General features: G+C 38.5%; 1 protein-coding gene across 1 annotated transcript in view; it reads right to left on the reverse strand.

Moving 5' to 3' along the window:
• The window catches only part of LOC120524130 (NACHT, LRR and PYD domains-containing protein 3-like), a 69094-nt gene that overhangs the window by 7563 nt on the left and 45173 nt on the right, over positions 1–16358 (reverse strand). Inside the window, exons 8-9 of the mRNA XM_039746008.1 lie at positions 14114–14131; positions 6591–6757 (exon numbers count right to left, since the gene is read on the reverse strand). Coding sequence (XP_039601942.1) covers positions 6591–6757; positions 14114–14131 — 185 coding nt within the window. The remainder of the gene's footprint in view (positions 1–6590; positions 6758–14113; positions 14132–16358) is intronic.

A 16358-nucleotide genomic window follows, 5' to 3' on the forward strand; every position in this document is an offset into this window, starting at 1 on the left:
GGTATTCGTAGCAAATCACAGTTTGAATTGTTTTTAATCTCCTTGTTAAAAGACACACTTATCTCCTGATTTGTTCCTAATTACGTCTTAGCAATTGCTCATCCTCTGTTTCTCTGAGCTGACTACTTCAAGGTGTTATGGTTTTCATTTTTCTTTACTTTTTTTGTCTTTTCCTGAGATGTTTCCTGTGTATATTTATTCATGTTTATTCTTTTTTTTTTACCCAAAGGTTTCTAAATTTGACCTCAGATTGCATCCTGAAAGTGTCATTTAAAAGTTGAATCATTTTAAAGTCTTTTCCACATTGCTATTTCACTTTACGCAGATGCTGCTGCATTGCTAGAGAAACAACCCCTCTTCATAGGTACAGAGGCCATGATGTGCATTTCTTTATCTGAGTGTGCAGCGCAGAACCAAAGAACTTGATGTGTGTTTGTTTCTGGAGCCTTCCTGGATAACAAGTTCTTGTGCTACAAATTTTTGACACTGATTTATGGCTTTACTTGGCTTTGATGAGCGTGTTGCTGCCTTCCTGGTTACAAATCTTGTCTGTCCTTTGGTTCACATCTTATCTCCTGGTCATTTTCTAAAACTATCGCTGACTTTCTCATTCTGGCAGTACAGAAGCTCAGATACTTATATATAAGTCACCCAGAGATGAGGACGCTTTATTGCAATGTGAATTGCAGGATGAAGTATGTCGACAAATTACTGAACTTTATGATTGGATGTTTGATATTATAGTTGTGTTTCTGTTGTGGGGATTTGGGGCATATTGTGTTAAGTTGTCCTCAAACAAACAACCCTGAGAAGGCTATCTACTCCATGTGAGAGATAGTTTAATAGTCAAAATCTTAATTCTCACTTTATTAATGTTAATGTTGAGAAATTATGTGTATTACCTGACTTAGGAGCAGCTGAGAATCTTATGAGTTCAGTATTAGTGAACCGATTGAAACTGCCTGCATTTTCATTGAAATATGAACTTAGAGTTCTTGTTACTGCTGGGAATGAAAAGGCTCAGGTCTTCTTGAATATGGCCGTCCTCCTGTAACAGTACAAGCAGGAATGCTACACAAAGAAGCTCTTCATTTTTATTATTCAATCTTCTGTTCTTCAGACCATTTCTAGTCTTCCCTGGCTTCAAAAACACAAACCCACTACTGACTGAAAATTAAAAGATATTAAATGGTGCCCCTTTTGTAAAGTGAATTGGTTGAAATAAGTGCTGGACAGTTTAGCTTATTATACCACACCTGTCCTACCCTCAGAATACACTGACATTCAAGACATTTTAGCAGAAGCAAATCTTTAAAATTCCCCCCAATACAGAAAATTTTCCAGTTCTCTAGAAGGTTTATGCATTATCCAAACCTAAGCCTACAGTAATATATACAAGAGTATTCACAAAATGGTTTCTTAAAGACTTCTAGCACAGCTATGGGAGCAGGGCTTTTCTTTGTTGAGAGAAAACTGTAAATGGAGAATTACATCCTTGTATTGATTACAGGGAATTAAATTAAAAAAAAGTAAAGCAAAAATATTATCTCCCCCTCATCTCAACTTCATTGAATCAAGTAACACAGACCATGGTGTTTACTAAACTATATCTGTGTAGTGCCTAAAATTTAATTTGTATCGGAGACGGAGATCAGTGGACAACTGCTGTAACACCGCTAATGGACATTCTGAATATGAGGTAATGTCTTTTGGATTGGCGAATGAACCAGCTGTTTTTTAATCATTTATTAATGACATCTTTAACACTAGAATCCCTAAAGCCTACAAAAAACGTATAATCCCGGAGCGCCATAAATCCTTTTGCACCTCTCCAACAGTGTCTTTTGTTTTGTAAATGTGTCGATCAGCACAAGCAGCAAGCAGCCTGCTATCCCATCACCCCTCCCGACAGAGCTGAGCAAAGTCTGTCGCAAACTTCTCATAGCTCAAGTCTCTTTATCTGGCAGTGAGGTGCCTGGAGTTGTATTGGGTAAATCATATACTGTTATTTGGAACACACACTTTATGTGTGTTTTGTGTCTACAACAATCTGGATAAGTGTAGGATGACAGAAACTTCAAAACACATCGCTAAAACAGAAACACTATCCATGCTATACTAATAATAATGTGAAGAGTATAATGTGTGAAGACTTTAGTCCAAATATCAAATAAACACATGTACTTTTATTGAAGAATATAACCAAAGTGAAAAAAAAAATTCAATTTACTTGTTGCTGTCAATTAGTTACAAACCCAAGCTTAAATGTCAATTGACGGGAAGTTGATGTGTACCCTGTATTCTTGAACGGTGCCGACATAAGAACTGCTGCCTTATAACCCCAAGGTTCCAGGTTCGAGGCTGGGTATGCCACATTTTGAGTAGTGAGCTGCTGGTATTGTTATTACTATAATATAATAAAAACATATATTTGATTCGAGTCTGTAACACCCAGTGAAAATTTTGACTACTTGTAAAAATTAGCACTTGTTTTTTTATTATTCAGTTTTATTCTGTCCGTGACATTCACGTGGTACAATGAACTTGCCTCTCCCTCTCTGAGTTGATGCCGTTTATCTTTATTCTTTCACAAGAGCAGCGCTGTGGCTGACACCTGCTCAGAACTATTTGTTGTACCGGAAATCAAAGGTACAATGTCCCGTACCTGCTATCAGACTATCATGCAGCATTTGTGCTTTGACATCAAAGACACCCATGCAGAACGTGTGAAAAATGACAGATTTGCTGCGATGTCAAACACTGGCAACGTTTTGTTGAGAACTGTGTTTTGAGTTACAACCCAAGGAAAAGACTTTCCGAGTCTGTGGTCATAAAGCTTACGGAGCTGTTTCTGGACAAAGGCAGGACCGTAACAGACAGCTTCTTTCACAGAGCTTTCGATGGCTAATAGACTGCTGTACTGCGACACAACTCTGTTTGGCACCATAAAGTAAAATGGGACTTCCACCTACAGCTAAGGTCACTTCAGTACGTGAGCAATTCGCCACGCTAGTGTTTAGATGTGGCAGTGCCTTGCTGACGGTATGTGCCCAAAAAGAGGAAGCCTTTGATTTCAGTCTGTATCAGCAGGTGTAAAGTTTTGCTACCTGTAAAAGATATCACTGCAGAGATATAAGCAGACACACAAACGCTGTTGAATCAGGTCTTCTTGGTATCTTGTTGTCACTGTTTGTTATTCAGTTTTATTCTTTAATAAAAGCACACTTGTTTCATTATACCTTTGTGAAAGTGTTTATTTTATATTTCAGTAACCACTTGACTGAGTCTGAATCTATCTCTGCCTCTCTCACACACGCACACACACATTCATTCATGAAAATGTCACTATTTGTAAACGATATGCCATTTGAACCTGAACTGTCATTTGAACATGTTTTTTTTTTCGATCTTGCCTGTACTGTATTTTCAGTATCCTGTACCAGGTACAAACAAGATCACACACAAAAATATCTGATTCAGGTCCTGTCTGGCCCTTCATAGGAAAGGCTACTTGATTGGCACTGAATATTCAGCTTTGTTTCTTTTGACCTCAATTCTTGATTCACTGTTTTGTGTTTAACATTTGGCTCCTTGACCTTTGCCTCTTGCCAGACAATTAAGTCTATTTGCTCCTCAGTTCTGTTTTTCAAATGAGTCCTTTAAAAAGAACAAGGATTAAATGGAAATATCTTTTCACTACATTACAGAAATTTGGGTTTGGCCCAAACATTTGTGCATGGATTAAATTACTGTATACTAACCCAGATGCTTCAGTTTGCATCAATAACATTTGCTCAGACTACTTTAAACTAGAACGTGGCACTAGACAAGGATGCCCCTTGTCACCGCTGCTATTTGCAATCGCCATTGAACCACTGGCAATACATTGTCGAAATACTGATCAGATAAAGGGGATTATCAGAGAAGGACTGGAACAGAAAATCTCATTATATGCAGATGATATGGTACTGTATATATCGGACCCAGAAAATTCTGTGCCTGCAGTCCTAACAGCACCTACAGAATTTCAAAAGATCTCTGGTCTCAGAATTAATTTGAATAAAAGTGTACTCTTTCCAGTGAATTCTCAAGCATATAATATTAGATTAGACACCCTACCTTTTATCATTGCAGAAAAGTTTAAATACCTCGGGGTAAACATCACAAGTAAACACAAAGCTCTTCATCAACAAAATTTTGCCGTCTGCATGAAAAAAAATTAATCAAGACTTGCATAGATGGTCAACCCTTCATCTCACTCTAGCTGGAAGAATTAACACTGTATATTAATGAATATTCTTCCTAAGCTCCTTTTTTATTTAAAAAAAATTCAATATACATCCATAAATCATTTTTTAAGCAATTAGATTCAACAATAACCTCATTTATTTGGAACTCAAAACATCCACGTATCCAAAGAGCGACCCTACAAAGACAAAAGGCAGAAGGTGGCATGGCTCTACCTAACTTCCAGTTTTATTACTGGGCAGCAAATATACAGGCGATAAGAACCTGGACACAAATAGAAGAACATACACAGGCTTGGTGCGCAATAGAAATAAAATCCTGCAGTACTTCTTTGTATTCCCTGCTCTGCGCTCCAATAAACACAAGTTATCGGCAATATACTAATAACCCAATTGTGTTTCTCTCACTCAGAATATGAACCAATGTAGAAAGCATTTTAAGATGGAGAAGCTTTTATCTGTGGCACCTCTGCAAGAGAACCACCTCTTTCAACCTTCACAAACATATGCAGTTTTTAATATCTGGAAAAAATTTGGGATTAACTTGCTTAGAGATCTTTATATAGACAACATCTTTGCATCCTATGAACAATTACATTCCAAATTTAACATTCCAACTACACATTTCTTTCACTATCTTCAAATTAGTAACTTTGTTAAACAGAACCTTCCAGATTTTCCTCATCTTGCACACTCATCCATGCTGGAAAAATTATTGCTCAATCTCAAAGACTTAGACACCATCTCTACAATATATAAAATTATTTTACAATCCCTCTCTTTCAAAGATCCAAGAGTACAATGGGAAAAAGATCTCTCAATTAATATATCAGAAAAGGAGTGGAAAATAGCAATGCAGAGAATTCACTTGAGCTCCATATGCGCAAAGCATACAATTATACAACTCAAAATTATATATCGAGCACATCTGTCTCGACTAAAACTCTCCAAAATGTTTCCAGGGCAGATCCAACCTGCGAACGCTGCAATCAAGTCCCAGCCTCACTAGGTCACATGTTCTGGGCCTGCACCAAATTAACATCATTCTGGACATTTTTAATTACCTGTCAGACAGCCTTGGACTCACAATCCCTCCTAACCCATTAACAGCTGTGTTTGATGTTCTTCCAGAGGGTCTTAAAGTGGAGAAAGACAAACAAATTATGATTGCATTCACTACACTGTTGGCACGCAGACTTATTCTGCTAAACTGGAAGAACCCAAACTCTCCTCTTCTAAGTCAGTAGGAAACTGATGTGTTATATTATTTGAAATTGGAAAAAATCAAATACTCAGTTAGAGGATCCGTACAGAATTTTTTCAAAACATGGCAGGATCAAATCAGTAATATTTTAGAATAAGCTCTTAAAGTACAGAGGAAGCAATTATTTCTGTATTTCTTTTTCTTCTCCATTCGTCTCTATCGCTTATCAAACTTATTAGTGTAGGTATGTTTACAAGCCTTGAGTTTTACTCCATTGGCCATGCTCTCTCTCTCAGGGGTGGGGGTCGACTTGTTCTCAATCTTACTTTTTGTAAAAATTGATTGATTTGTATGGAATGATTCAATAAAATTAATAATAAAAAAAAAGAACAAGGATGCACAGATCAAAGACGGTGAGAGGGTAATCTTTATACTCATGTAAGAAAATTCTTCATCATACAGAGGACCAGTGGTATTAGTTAGCGGTGTGGTAGATAAGTGAATAGGGATTGTTGAATTACGTTTTGTCGAATCACTTGATGTTGTCAAAACCTTTGTTGAGCTCTTATGCTTCTACTCAGTACAGAGCTATACAATAGAATGACAAACAGAGGGCAGGCCACCAGATTTCTGAGGTTTTCAGGACTGACCATGTCTGATGTTGTTCTAACTGACCATGGACCTCCACAGGTTTATTTTCTCCATTGATGCGGCTGGCTGAGTTTTTGTTATTCTCTCTTCCACTGTCAACTGGCTGTAGCTCAACAATAATGTTAACAGACAGATATCGTTAGGTTTTATTGAGGTTACTCAGTTTTGAACTGCTGTCCTTTATTGTGCATTTAAACAGCTCTGTATCTTATTGTGTAATTAGTCATTTGTAGAGTTTGTACTTGAGCCTGCACTCTGTAAAGGTGCTATACAAACATTAAATGAACCGAATCGATAAAACGACATCTCCTTGTCTGTCAGTTCCCTGAAGTGAATCCTCTCAGGTCTGACCTTCATATTTATTCTGTTGTTACCACATTTCGATGTTGTCACACATATAGCCAGCTCTCTCGATTCTGACCTGATCTCTAGTGGCATTGCGACAGGGATGCAGACCAGTTTAAACCAGTAACAAGAAGATGGCCCACCTGTGCCTCCTCATTTGTGAGGATCTGCTTGGTGACCAGGCTCTGCAGGACACTGCTGATATCCAAGTTCATCACATAGGCCAGCTGGGGCTTGTAGTGCTCAGTAATCTTGGTGAGATCTTCAGGAGGGAATTCTTTAATAATTTTAGAAAACTTCAGAATCAAACCTGTTTTGACACATGGAAAGAGAAAGAAAATAAGAAATCAATGCTGTGATAATGGCTGACAAATGTGAACAAGTCCCTGTAATTTAAACCTCTCCACTTCAGGCTAGTCAGCCTCTTTAGGAGGATGGAGCTCCACTGGTGCCACTCACCTCTCTTCTCATCTCCTTTGGTCTGCTGGATTCACTACACCTGACACGTCTCCTGTCTTTGTCCAGTCTGTCGACAGTGCTGGTCTGACTGGACAGTCACCAAATTAACAGGGTTTGGATTTGAACAGAAATCCACCATGGCGTTGGTCTGTAACTAACTTGGAAGGCTTTCATTTCAGTCCAAATCACCTGTTAGAGTTCTGACAGCCATTTATTGATAACAGAGCAGTATTGTTCATTGTCACCATTTCATTGGAAATATTACATATTGTTTTTATTATTTCTATGATCTATTTGATCACTGATTACTGTTTAGGTGTATATATCATCATCGCTCTGACATTTCATGTTTTGGTTGCTATGACATGGTGCGCTGCTGGGGTTGTGGCTTCTTCGTGTGTGTGCACATGTACTGTATGCTCTCATGGTGGCCATTTAATGCCAGCCTTCATGCTCTCTCATTGTCTTAATGCTGCTCCAAAGGAAAGAGGCTTTAGTTTAGCCTGAAAAAAATTAAATGATTTGTTTTAATGAGAAGCTGATCTTTTACTCTTACTCTGCTGCTGATTTCCAAAATGCTTAGTCCTGCTTTGCCTCTTTTATCCAACACCACATGTTCAGACAAAAAGTTCAAGCAAAAGAAAACATACTTGAGCTAAGGGTGGGACCCAGACTGAAACATAACACAGGTGTGTAAAGAAATTAAAGCTGTCATTTATATGCCACTATTAATCACAGTGTGGCAGTCACCTGAGACCGGAAAGCTGCAAGTGTGACTGGAGTACCGTAAGAAGGGACACAAAATGAATCTGCCAATTAGAGAGCCGGGGGTCTTACTTCTGTGCTGTCTGTCAAGGTTCTGGCTGCAGTTTCTCTTCCTTTTGTCCATGTGTCTTGTTGTCATTTGAGTATTATTTTGTAATTTACATTGCTGAATATCATTTGTGTGTATTGTATTATTTCCTAGTGAACACTGTTTTGTTTGCTAACCCTTGTATTCATGCATTGGTTTGCTAGTGACCTGTGATGTCATGTTTACAGCTCTCATAATGTCATATGAGACAGTGTAAGATGCACTTCCCAAGGTATAATCATTCGTTTCAACTGGACCAATCTACTACTAAATATTAGCAAAAATACTTTAAAATGATTTTATTTTGATCATGTATTTGCCTAAAATGAGTCAGGGCAATAGCAGCCCAAACACAGTAAAGTGTCAGTATTTTTACATGTGCATTTTAATTGCTGTATTGTAAACAATGCTTAAAAACAGGCTTTTTCATGATTTCTGTGTATCTATGTATGATCATGAGAAATTTCTACTGTGGCATCTTGTTACTTATCATGAAGGTAAGACAAGAAAAGAAACTGGAAACCTTGAAAGAGTCCTGCTGTTGATGGCAGAAGAAAAGTCACAGAGACTCAGAGGCAGGCAGTGGACAGTCAAACGATGAACAATAAAGAGACACCTGAAGCCATCAAATCCTGAATGTTCTGGGCAGAGCTTAGATGATGAGAAGAAGAATGAAGGTGATTGGGTGGCAAAAAGCTGAAGCGGCTGCACAAGCCACATCGCCCGAAACAGCTTCTTAAAGAAACAAAAGTAGACAAAAAACATAGAAGGTGCCACCTATGTACAGTGTCACTGCACAGCAGTGACAGGAGGAGAATGGTGGATTCCATCCCAGCAGTAGAACAGTAAATCAGCTCTACTCTTTGGCACAGTTGCTGGAGGGTGCATAAGAGTATGATGGCACAGTCTACAAGTGTTTTCTAGATTTGGAATAAGCATATACTGTATGACTGTGTCCCATGGTATGTGTTGTGGAAGGTGCTGTAGGAATATGGGGTAATAGTTCTCTTCTTGTGTGCCTTTCATTCTCTACATGAACACAGTGAGAGCTGAAGCCGAACACTTGGTGTTAAGTCTAAATCATTCACCATGGTTGTCAGACTTCATCATGGCTGTGTCTTGTCACCTCTGCAGTTTGTGGTTTTCATGGACAAAATTTGAAGATGCAATTGAGGGTGTGAGGGCTTTATGTAGATAATGTTGTCCCCTTTTTCCTCTCTGCCTGCACTGAAGTCATTTGCAGCTGAGTGTGAGACAGTTGGGATGAGGATCAGCACCTCCATGTCTGAGGTCACGGTTTTCTCTCGGAAAAGAGTGGATTTCTTTCTCTGGGTCAGGGAAGGAATATCTGAACTTAGTGCAGAAGTTCAAGTATCTCAGGATCTTATTTATGAGCGATGGTAAAAGCTAACATGAGATCGGCAAGTGGATTGGAGCAATGACAGCTGCTCTGCTGGTGAAGCACTGGTCCATGGTGGTGAAACAGGAGCTGAGTCTAAAGACAAGACTCTTGTTTACCATTCAATCTATATCCCTGTCCTCGGCCTCGGTTATGAGCTGTGACTAATGAAACTGCAAATACAAGTGGCAGAAATTAGGCTTCTTTGTAGGGTTGTAACAAATCTACATAATTAAGTCCATCCATCTATTATCCAACCCGCTATATCTTAACTACAGGGTCACAGGGGTCTGCTGGTGCCAATCCCAGCCAACACAGGGCGCAAGGCAGGAAACAAACCCCAGACAGGGTCCAGCCCACCGCAGACATAATTAAGTGTATGGTTTATTTTTTCTCTGTCCATTTGCTGTATTACAGGTGTAGAGTAGCACTGGCCTGATGGTCTCTATTACCTACTCTGTAAATGCTGAGCTGTGCCCTTCTTGGCATGTTAGGGCCAAGGCAGAGCAAACTGTGATTGGTTGGTGTGTTTTAAAGGAATGCAGTTACACAGAAAGAAAAAAGAAAGGATGAGAGAATTTTTTGAATTTCTGTAACCAGACAGTACTGTAGAATGTTAATGGCTGTTGGTGGAATATTCAAAACTAACTAAGTAAAGATCTAAGTTAGTACCGTACATCTTTTAAATTAACACACTAAGCTATTAATCAAAAAATCTTTTTAATGTAAGTGTATGAACTGACTGTGATTAAATACTTTATTGTGTAAAAAATATTTTTGTGTGAGAGAAAAAAAGTGTGTAAAAAAAGAAAAAAAGATGTGAAAAAATTGCAATGATTGGAAAAAATACTTACAACCAGGATCCTGGGAAAAGATATTGGGGTTAGGGTAGGGGATAATAACCCAAAGGCCATTATCCCCCAATTGCATGGGTACACTTATTCCATTTATAAACTTATTTATTTTGTAATACTGGCCCATCCTATCAATTGTAAATTAATAATTTCAATTAAGAAATCTATAGACGTGTCCTAAAACTATCCCTAAATTAGTTATGCCCTAAAGATCATTATCTCATCTACTTCCTGTATCTCATGTAATAAACCTTGTATTACCCTTTCATAATGGTCTACCCCTATTCCGTCCCTTATCCTTATCCCTTTTCACAGGACCCTAAGGTTAAGAACGTATTGTTTACCCAGGGTTTGAATGTGAATATGTATGTTTCTGTTTGTTTACATCTTACCCTAGCCCCACCCCTTATCCTAACCCCTTTGACTGGGTCCCTGAGGTTAAAAACAATATTGTTACCCAGGGCCCTTATGTTAAAGTAGTTGTTTTCAATGTATGATTGTCTTTCCCGTTTCCTTTCCTTACCTTAACCCCTTTAAAACAGGGCCCTGAGGCTAAAGAAAAAATGGCCCGGACCCTGATGTTAAAGATTTGTTTTCTGTCTGGTCATTGTCTTCCCGTTCCCTCCCCTTTCATAATTCCTGGAGAACAGGGCCTCGAGGCTAAGGATAATATGATCACTCAGGCCCTGGGGTCAAAATGTTTCTTGTCTATTGTGTTTTACTTAATATTTGTTGAGTTCGTTGTTGTTGTCTTTTGTTTTTTAGATTTATATTTTTGAGGGAACCTATTATGGTCTATGGGTTTTTTAAATTCAATTTATTTATCTAGTGATGGGGATCAAATTTAATGGAATTATAGTTTTAAGCATTTATTTAGATTGTTTTTAGTGTTCTTTTTATATCTCTTTTTAATAAAAAGTATTCTTTGAAAGTCCTAATTTATTACTGTTTTTAAAGGCTTGGTATATTTGGATTAATGGGGGGTATTTATAATTTTAAACCCTCATTTTTTAATACCAAAATAATTTTAAGAACTTAAAGGTAATTTATTGGACTATTTATTAACTAATTTAGGGATAGTTTTAGGACACGTCTATAGATTTCTTAATTGAAATTATTAATTTACAATTGATAGGATGGGCCAGTATTACAAAATAAATAAGTTTATAAATGGAATAAGTGTACCCATGCAATTGGGGGATAATGGCCTTTGGGTTATTATCCCCTACCCTAACCCCAAAACCTAACTAAGTAAAGTTGTTATCTTAGCAGATGTTTTTCAGGATTGTGTAACTGTGGGAAAGAGCTTGGAGTGCTATTAAACCAGGGATCGAATTTATCTGCCAGTGACGTTTTACTATACGTAGATGATTGATGTGCTCAACCTTATTTATAAACCTACAGTATATTTCTTCTACCAGATGCCATATCCTGGAGTTCATTGTCTGTTTATGTTCTCATTTTGATTCAGTTGGCTTTAGACTGCAAATCAATCTTTTAGATATTGTCGCTTTTGGTTTTGCCTCATTCAGTCTGATGTTCGTTTGAGAACTGGAATGAAGATCACAGCTTCATCAGTAATTCCAAGATCAGTGAATATTTCTTCACCAACTAATGCCCCACAGCCAATGGACCCCACAACCCTACCTAACACCCAGTTCTTACAAGCAAAAACACCCCGGATGAACCCCAAAATCAACAGGGAGAAACACAGAGGTTCTGCCTCCACTCTGCACAGCACTTAGTGCCAGGATGCAGTTGATGGTAGACTTCTTAGGCGTAAAACCAGACTACATGTGATATCTATGCAAAAGTATGAAGGTCCAAGTCTTTAGAGTGGTTGTGATTCCTGTTTTGCTATATGGTTGCTAGACATGGGCGTTATGAAGACTGGACTCCTTTGGTACTGTCTCTCTCCGGAAAATCCTTGGGTACCACTGGTTTAATTTAGTGTCAAGTGAGCAGTTACTCATAGAGTCCCAAATGAGGCACATTACCTGCATTGTGAGGAAGCATCAGTTAAGGCATTACAGTCAATTCCCAGAGGGTGATCTAACTTGCTGAGGACCTGAGAGGCTGGACCAGGCCAAGGGGTCACTTATGTAACACCTGGCTGTGGCAGATAGAGGGTTGTTTCTGGAGGATGGGACTGAACCACATATCTGCCTTTTGTCAAAGGGAGATCCCAAGATGTTTTGTCATGTAGTGGGAGTGGCAACGTGCCATACCAGTGCATGTTCCACAACCAGACCTGACCTGACTTGTTACATAGTGGTGGCTGTGATGTCACTCTGATAGAGTGAGAAAGTCAACGATTCAGGAGAGCCTAAGAGCAGAGTTGCTGTTTCTCCAGGCTGAGGGAGATAGTTGTGGTGGTTTGGGTATGTCATAAGAATATCACTCAGATGGCTCCCCAAATGGGCAGAGTCCCTGCAGGAGACCATACTGGTATTATTATGCTCCTCAGGAAGTGCTGAAATCTTTGGCTGAGGACAGGGAAGTCTGAGCTGACCTGCTTAGCCTGCTGTCACTGTGACCCTTACATGTCTTGAGCCTTCCCTTTGGCTATTTAAGTCAGCAGAGGGCGCTCAGGAGCTGAAGATCATTTGGCTTTAGTGCATTTTCAATAATTCTTAGGTGTTTTGATTCTTTTTTGCTCTGTTATTGGATTATTCTTCTGGACTGTGTATTGGGGCTTTATTGTTATTGTGGATTGCCATTTTAGGTATCTCCTTTTGTTGGTTTTTGCTCTTTTGAGGTTGTTTTTTTTTTGTAAATACATTTTCTATTTATAAAGATTCTTTCTTGTCTTTTCATGCACAGGCCAGGGGTTGACAGTTGTTCACCCTCTTGTGGGGCTTTTTGATAGATTTGTGGATATTTTGCTGTTTTGGCAGCTGCCCATATTTGGTGCCTGCTCCGACAGAAGCCAGCAGGTAGGATTTGGGTCATGGCTGTGGTTAGGTGAGCCTCTTCAGGGCAAGGAAGTTAAATTTCCTGGACTGCTTCTCAGCATATTTTTGGAGGTGTCACAGCCATTGTGCTGTTGTGAAGACTCCATATCATGAGAAGAAACCTTGGTCCTACACTGAGGCATTAGTTTTCAATTCCAGTTGTTCAGCTCTCAATCTCAGGTTTGCATTTGGATTTAGATTTTTGTGGGATATCTTTTATGATTCTTTGGATTTTGAATACTGGATTGTATTAAATGTTGGGCCTGCTGCTTGAAAGCAAAATCTTGTGATATCTTTCATTCTTGTTTATTTTTTTAATCTTTTGTCAATAAGCTCTTTATTGATTATATGGAGAAATCTTGTTTTGTTATTTAGGTTCCCTTCCCTTTTTGATTTTGCAAGCTTGGGCCTTGATTTTATGTGTGTAGGTCGCAGTCTTGCCTCTTGGGTTTCAGGGCCTTTCTTTTGAGCTTTGAGACCAACTTTTGAAAGTAACGTCAATTTTTCAGTTTTGTGGAGCCCAGCACTAGTAACATATACCATGCAAAATTATAGAAGCTATAATCAGGCAAAAGTTAGAAACCTATTAGAATTAAATACTAAATAACATCCAGCAAGGGTTCATGAGAACAGGATCCTTTCAATTTAAGTTTAAGTTATATGACTGAACATTTTTAAAATATATTATTTCATTAGAACTTTAAAATCAACACAAAGAAATACAGTTGATTGATTTAATAAAAACAAATTGTGAGATTTAGCTTCAGTGAGAAGGTAAAGAAACTGCAACGTTTCATATGTTTATGCTTGTTCTTATTTTATTTATTTTGAAATATTATTCCTACTGTTTTAAAATAAAAGCATTTCCTTTTTTGGTGGAGTGACTTATGACTCATAAAATTAGAGACAAAGCTGAAAATGTCATGTAGGTGAAATCTGTGAACTCTTTACTTCCATTTTCACTCCATTGAGCCGAGTGTAAAGTGTTCATTACAGATTCATATTCTTAAACTCTGTCATTACACTACGACTGACAAATTGGCGACTAAAGTCAAATATTTAACTCTCAGGTTGATGCTGCCAGTAACTTTAGTGTTCACTGTCACGGAATTAAAACAAATGAAAAGTCACCCAAGTGACGACATACCTGGATGCTGTGTCATCTCTGAAAGATAAAAAAGAGAGACAATTACTGTGAGGTTATTCATTAAATGTTTCTGCTTTGTTTGATTTATTAGATTCCTCGTTTCTAAAAGTCTGTTCACATAAATGGTGGCAGTGTGACAAACACAGTCTGCTCTTTTGGAGGTATCGGTCTCTTCTTGTCCACCTGTAACAAATCACATCCGTTTTCTTAAAACACATTTAAGTTCAGGAAAACAGAATTTGTCAGGACACACCAAGGCAGCAGTCCACGTTTATCTCATATGTAAGCTAACACATTAATGGAAGCTTTTTATAAACTCTGTCATATTTGTGATGTAACAACCGAGTGCTCAGTTAGTTAGGAGAAAGTCTTCATGTTAGTTACACAAAACTGTGTGCCGTAAAGATGTAGGAGCCAATAGACTAACTAAATGTTACTAAAATATGATCTTAAAACTGAAACATCATAAACAAGATGATTTTGTGTGAGTTATCACTTTTTATTTTTAGTTTGGTGTGACTGTTTTTGCTTTTACTTTCAAACAATTTTTAAACTGAACATATCTGAATGGTCAAAGTTTTGGTGCACGCATCACACTCAACACTTGAACCTTTCCAGTGGCTATGGAATTTATGGAATATTTTAAAACAAAAATAACATGAAAAATAAATGACACTCATAAAATGGAGTCTCTTATACAAAAACATTGCAAACAAAATCTCCCAGAGCACAGAACAGGAGAGCTGAAAAAATATTAAAACTAAGCAGATGAGATCATTTCAGATGTTGTATACTGAAGTCAGATGTCAACTAGCATTAGTTGGAAATGTCATTGAAGACCCCTGGACATTCAGAAGGCATCTGTCCACCCAAAAAGCAGGGGATTTGTTGTCAGTTCTGTTTGTGCTGAATTGGATCGGAGTCTGTCCTAAAGGTCAGTAACAGCTGATCTGTGTTCACAAATAAATCAAATTGATCTTAAAATGCTCGCCGTCACCTGAAAGCCACCTCAACTCCATCCTGTAAGAGCGTAAAGTCTGCCATTGTCATTAATTAGGAGAACTTGATGAGCTTTTAACAATGAATAGTGTGCACAGGTCACAATGACAAAACAGTGAATGAATGCATTAAAGGAAGTTAAATTAAGCAATAAAGTTTCACTTTAAATCATAACTATCAGGTGTGCTAATTACCATTCCATTAGGCTAGAAATAACACATTTAACTCCAGTGTAGTTTAAGGACTTGTGTAATTACAATTATTTGTGGTTGAGGTTGCTTTAACCTCAGCTCCCTTTTGCGTTTCAGCACCCAATCATTACGTGGAAACTGCACTTGAAAAATATCAAAAATGTTCTCCAATGTGGAGGAAAACAGTAAAAATGTCTTGTCCGGAACAAACAATATAAAGTTTCTTTATATTAAAGTGTGCTTCCCAAAACACAACAGAACAAAGGAACAGTAAGGCAGGTCAAAAGGAGGAAAAAAAAAAGGTTTGGCCTGAAAGGAAAAAATAAAAAACAAACAAATCCAATAAATTAGAAACCAGAAAATAGTAAACACTGCAGTGGCATCAAAAACTAGGAAAATATTAACCAGCTTAGCGTTAGACCCGAGCATCACTTGGGCTGTGAAAGCGAGCTAAAAGTGAGAGCCGAAGTTTACTGGGGCTGTAGAGTCCCAACAGCGTCAGTACCGAGTGTTACCTGAGGAACAGTGGAGAGCATCTTCTCCTGGCCTCGTAGCTGGATATGTGGATACACTTTCTCTAACCTCTCTCTCTCTCTCTCTCATTCTTCCTAGGGCACGAAGCAGAAGCAGACAATGGGCGACAGTGGGGTAACTCACGTTGAAATCGTAGTTGAAGAACTCCAGGCACTCGACGGACAGATTCAGAAACTCCTGTCTGAAGATCTGAAGGCCCAGCTGCTGGATAAACCATCCTCGCCATCTGTAACCGGCGAAACATCAACCCCGCGTTGTGCCGACCTCACCCCCGTGTCTCGTAGGAGCGACACCGCTGATGACCTCGGTGGATTTCAGCTATGCAGGCGGGGGTTCAAGGACAGAGCAACTCCATCGGCACAGGTGAGCATCCTATCTCAGAACCGGTTTGACCCTCTCCGCATCCCCAGTTCGCCTTCAGCCCCTGGTGATGTAATAGTGGTAGGTGATTCTATTGTTAGAAACCTTAATATCACATGCCCTAATGGAAAATCGTTTGTTTCTTGTTTTCTCGGTGCTTG

Source organism: Polypterus senegalus, chromosome 2 (assembly GCF_016835505.1).
Source record: "Polypterus senegalus isolate Bchr_013 chromosome 2, ASM1683550v1, whole genome shotgun sequence".
NCBI lineage: Eukaryota > Metazoa > Chordata > Cladistia > Polypteriformes > Polypteridae > Polypterus > Polypterus senegalus.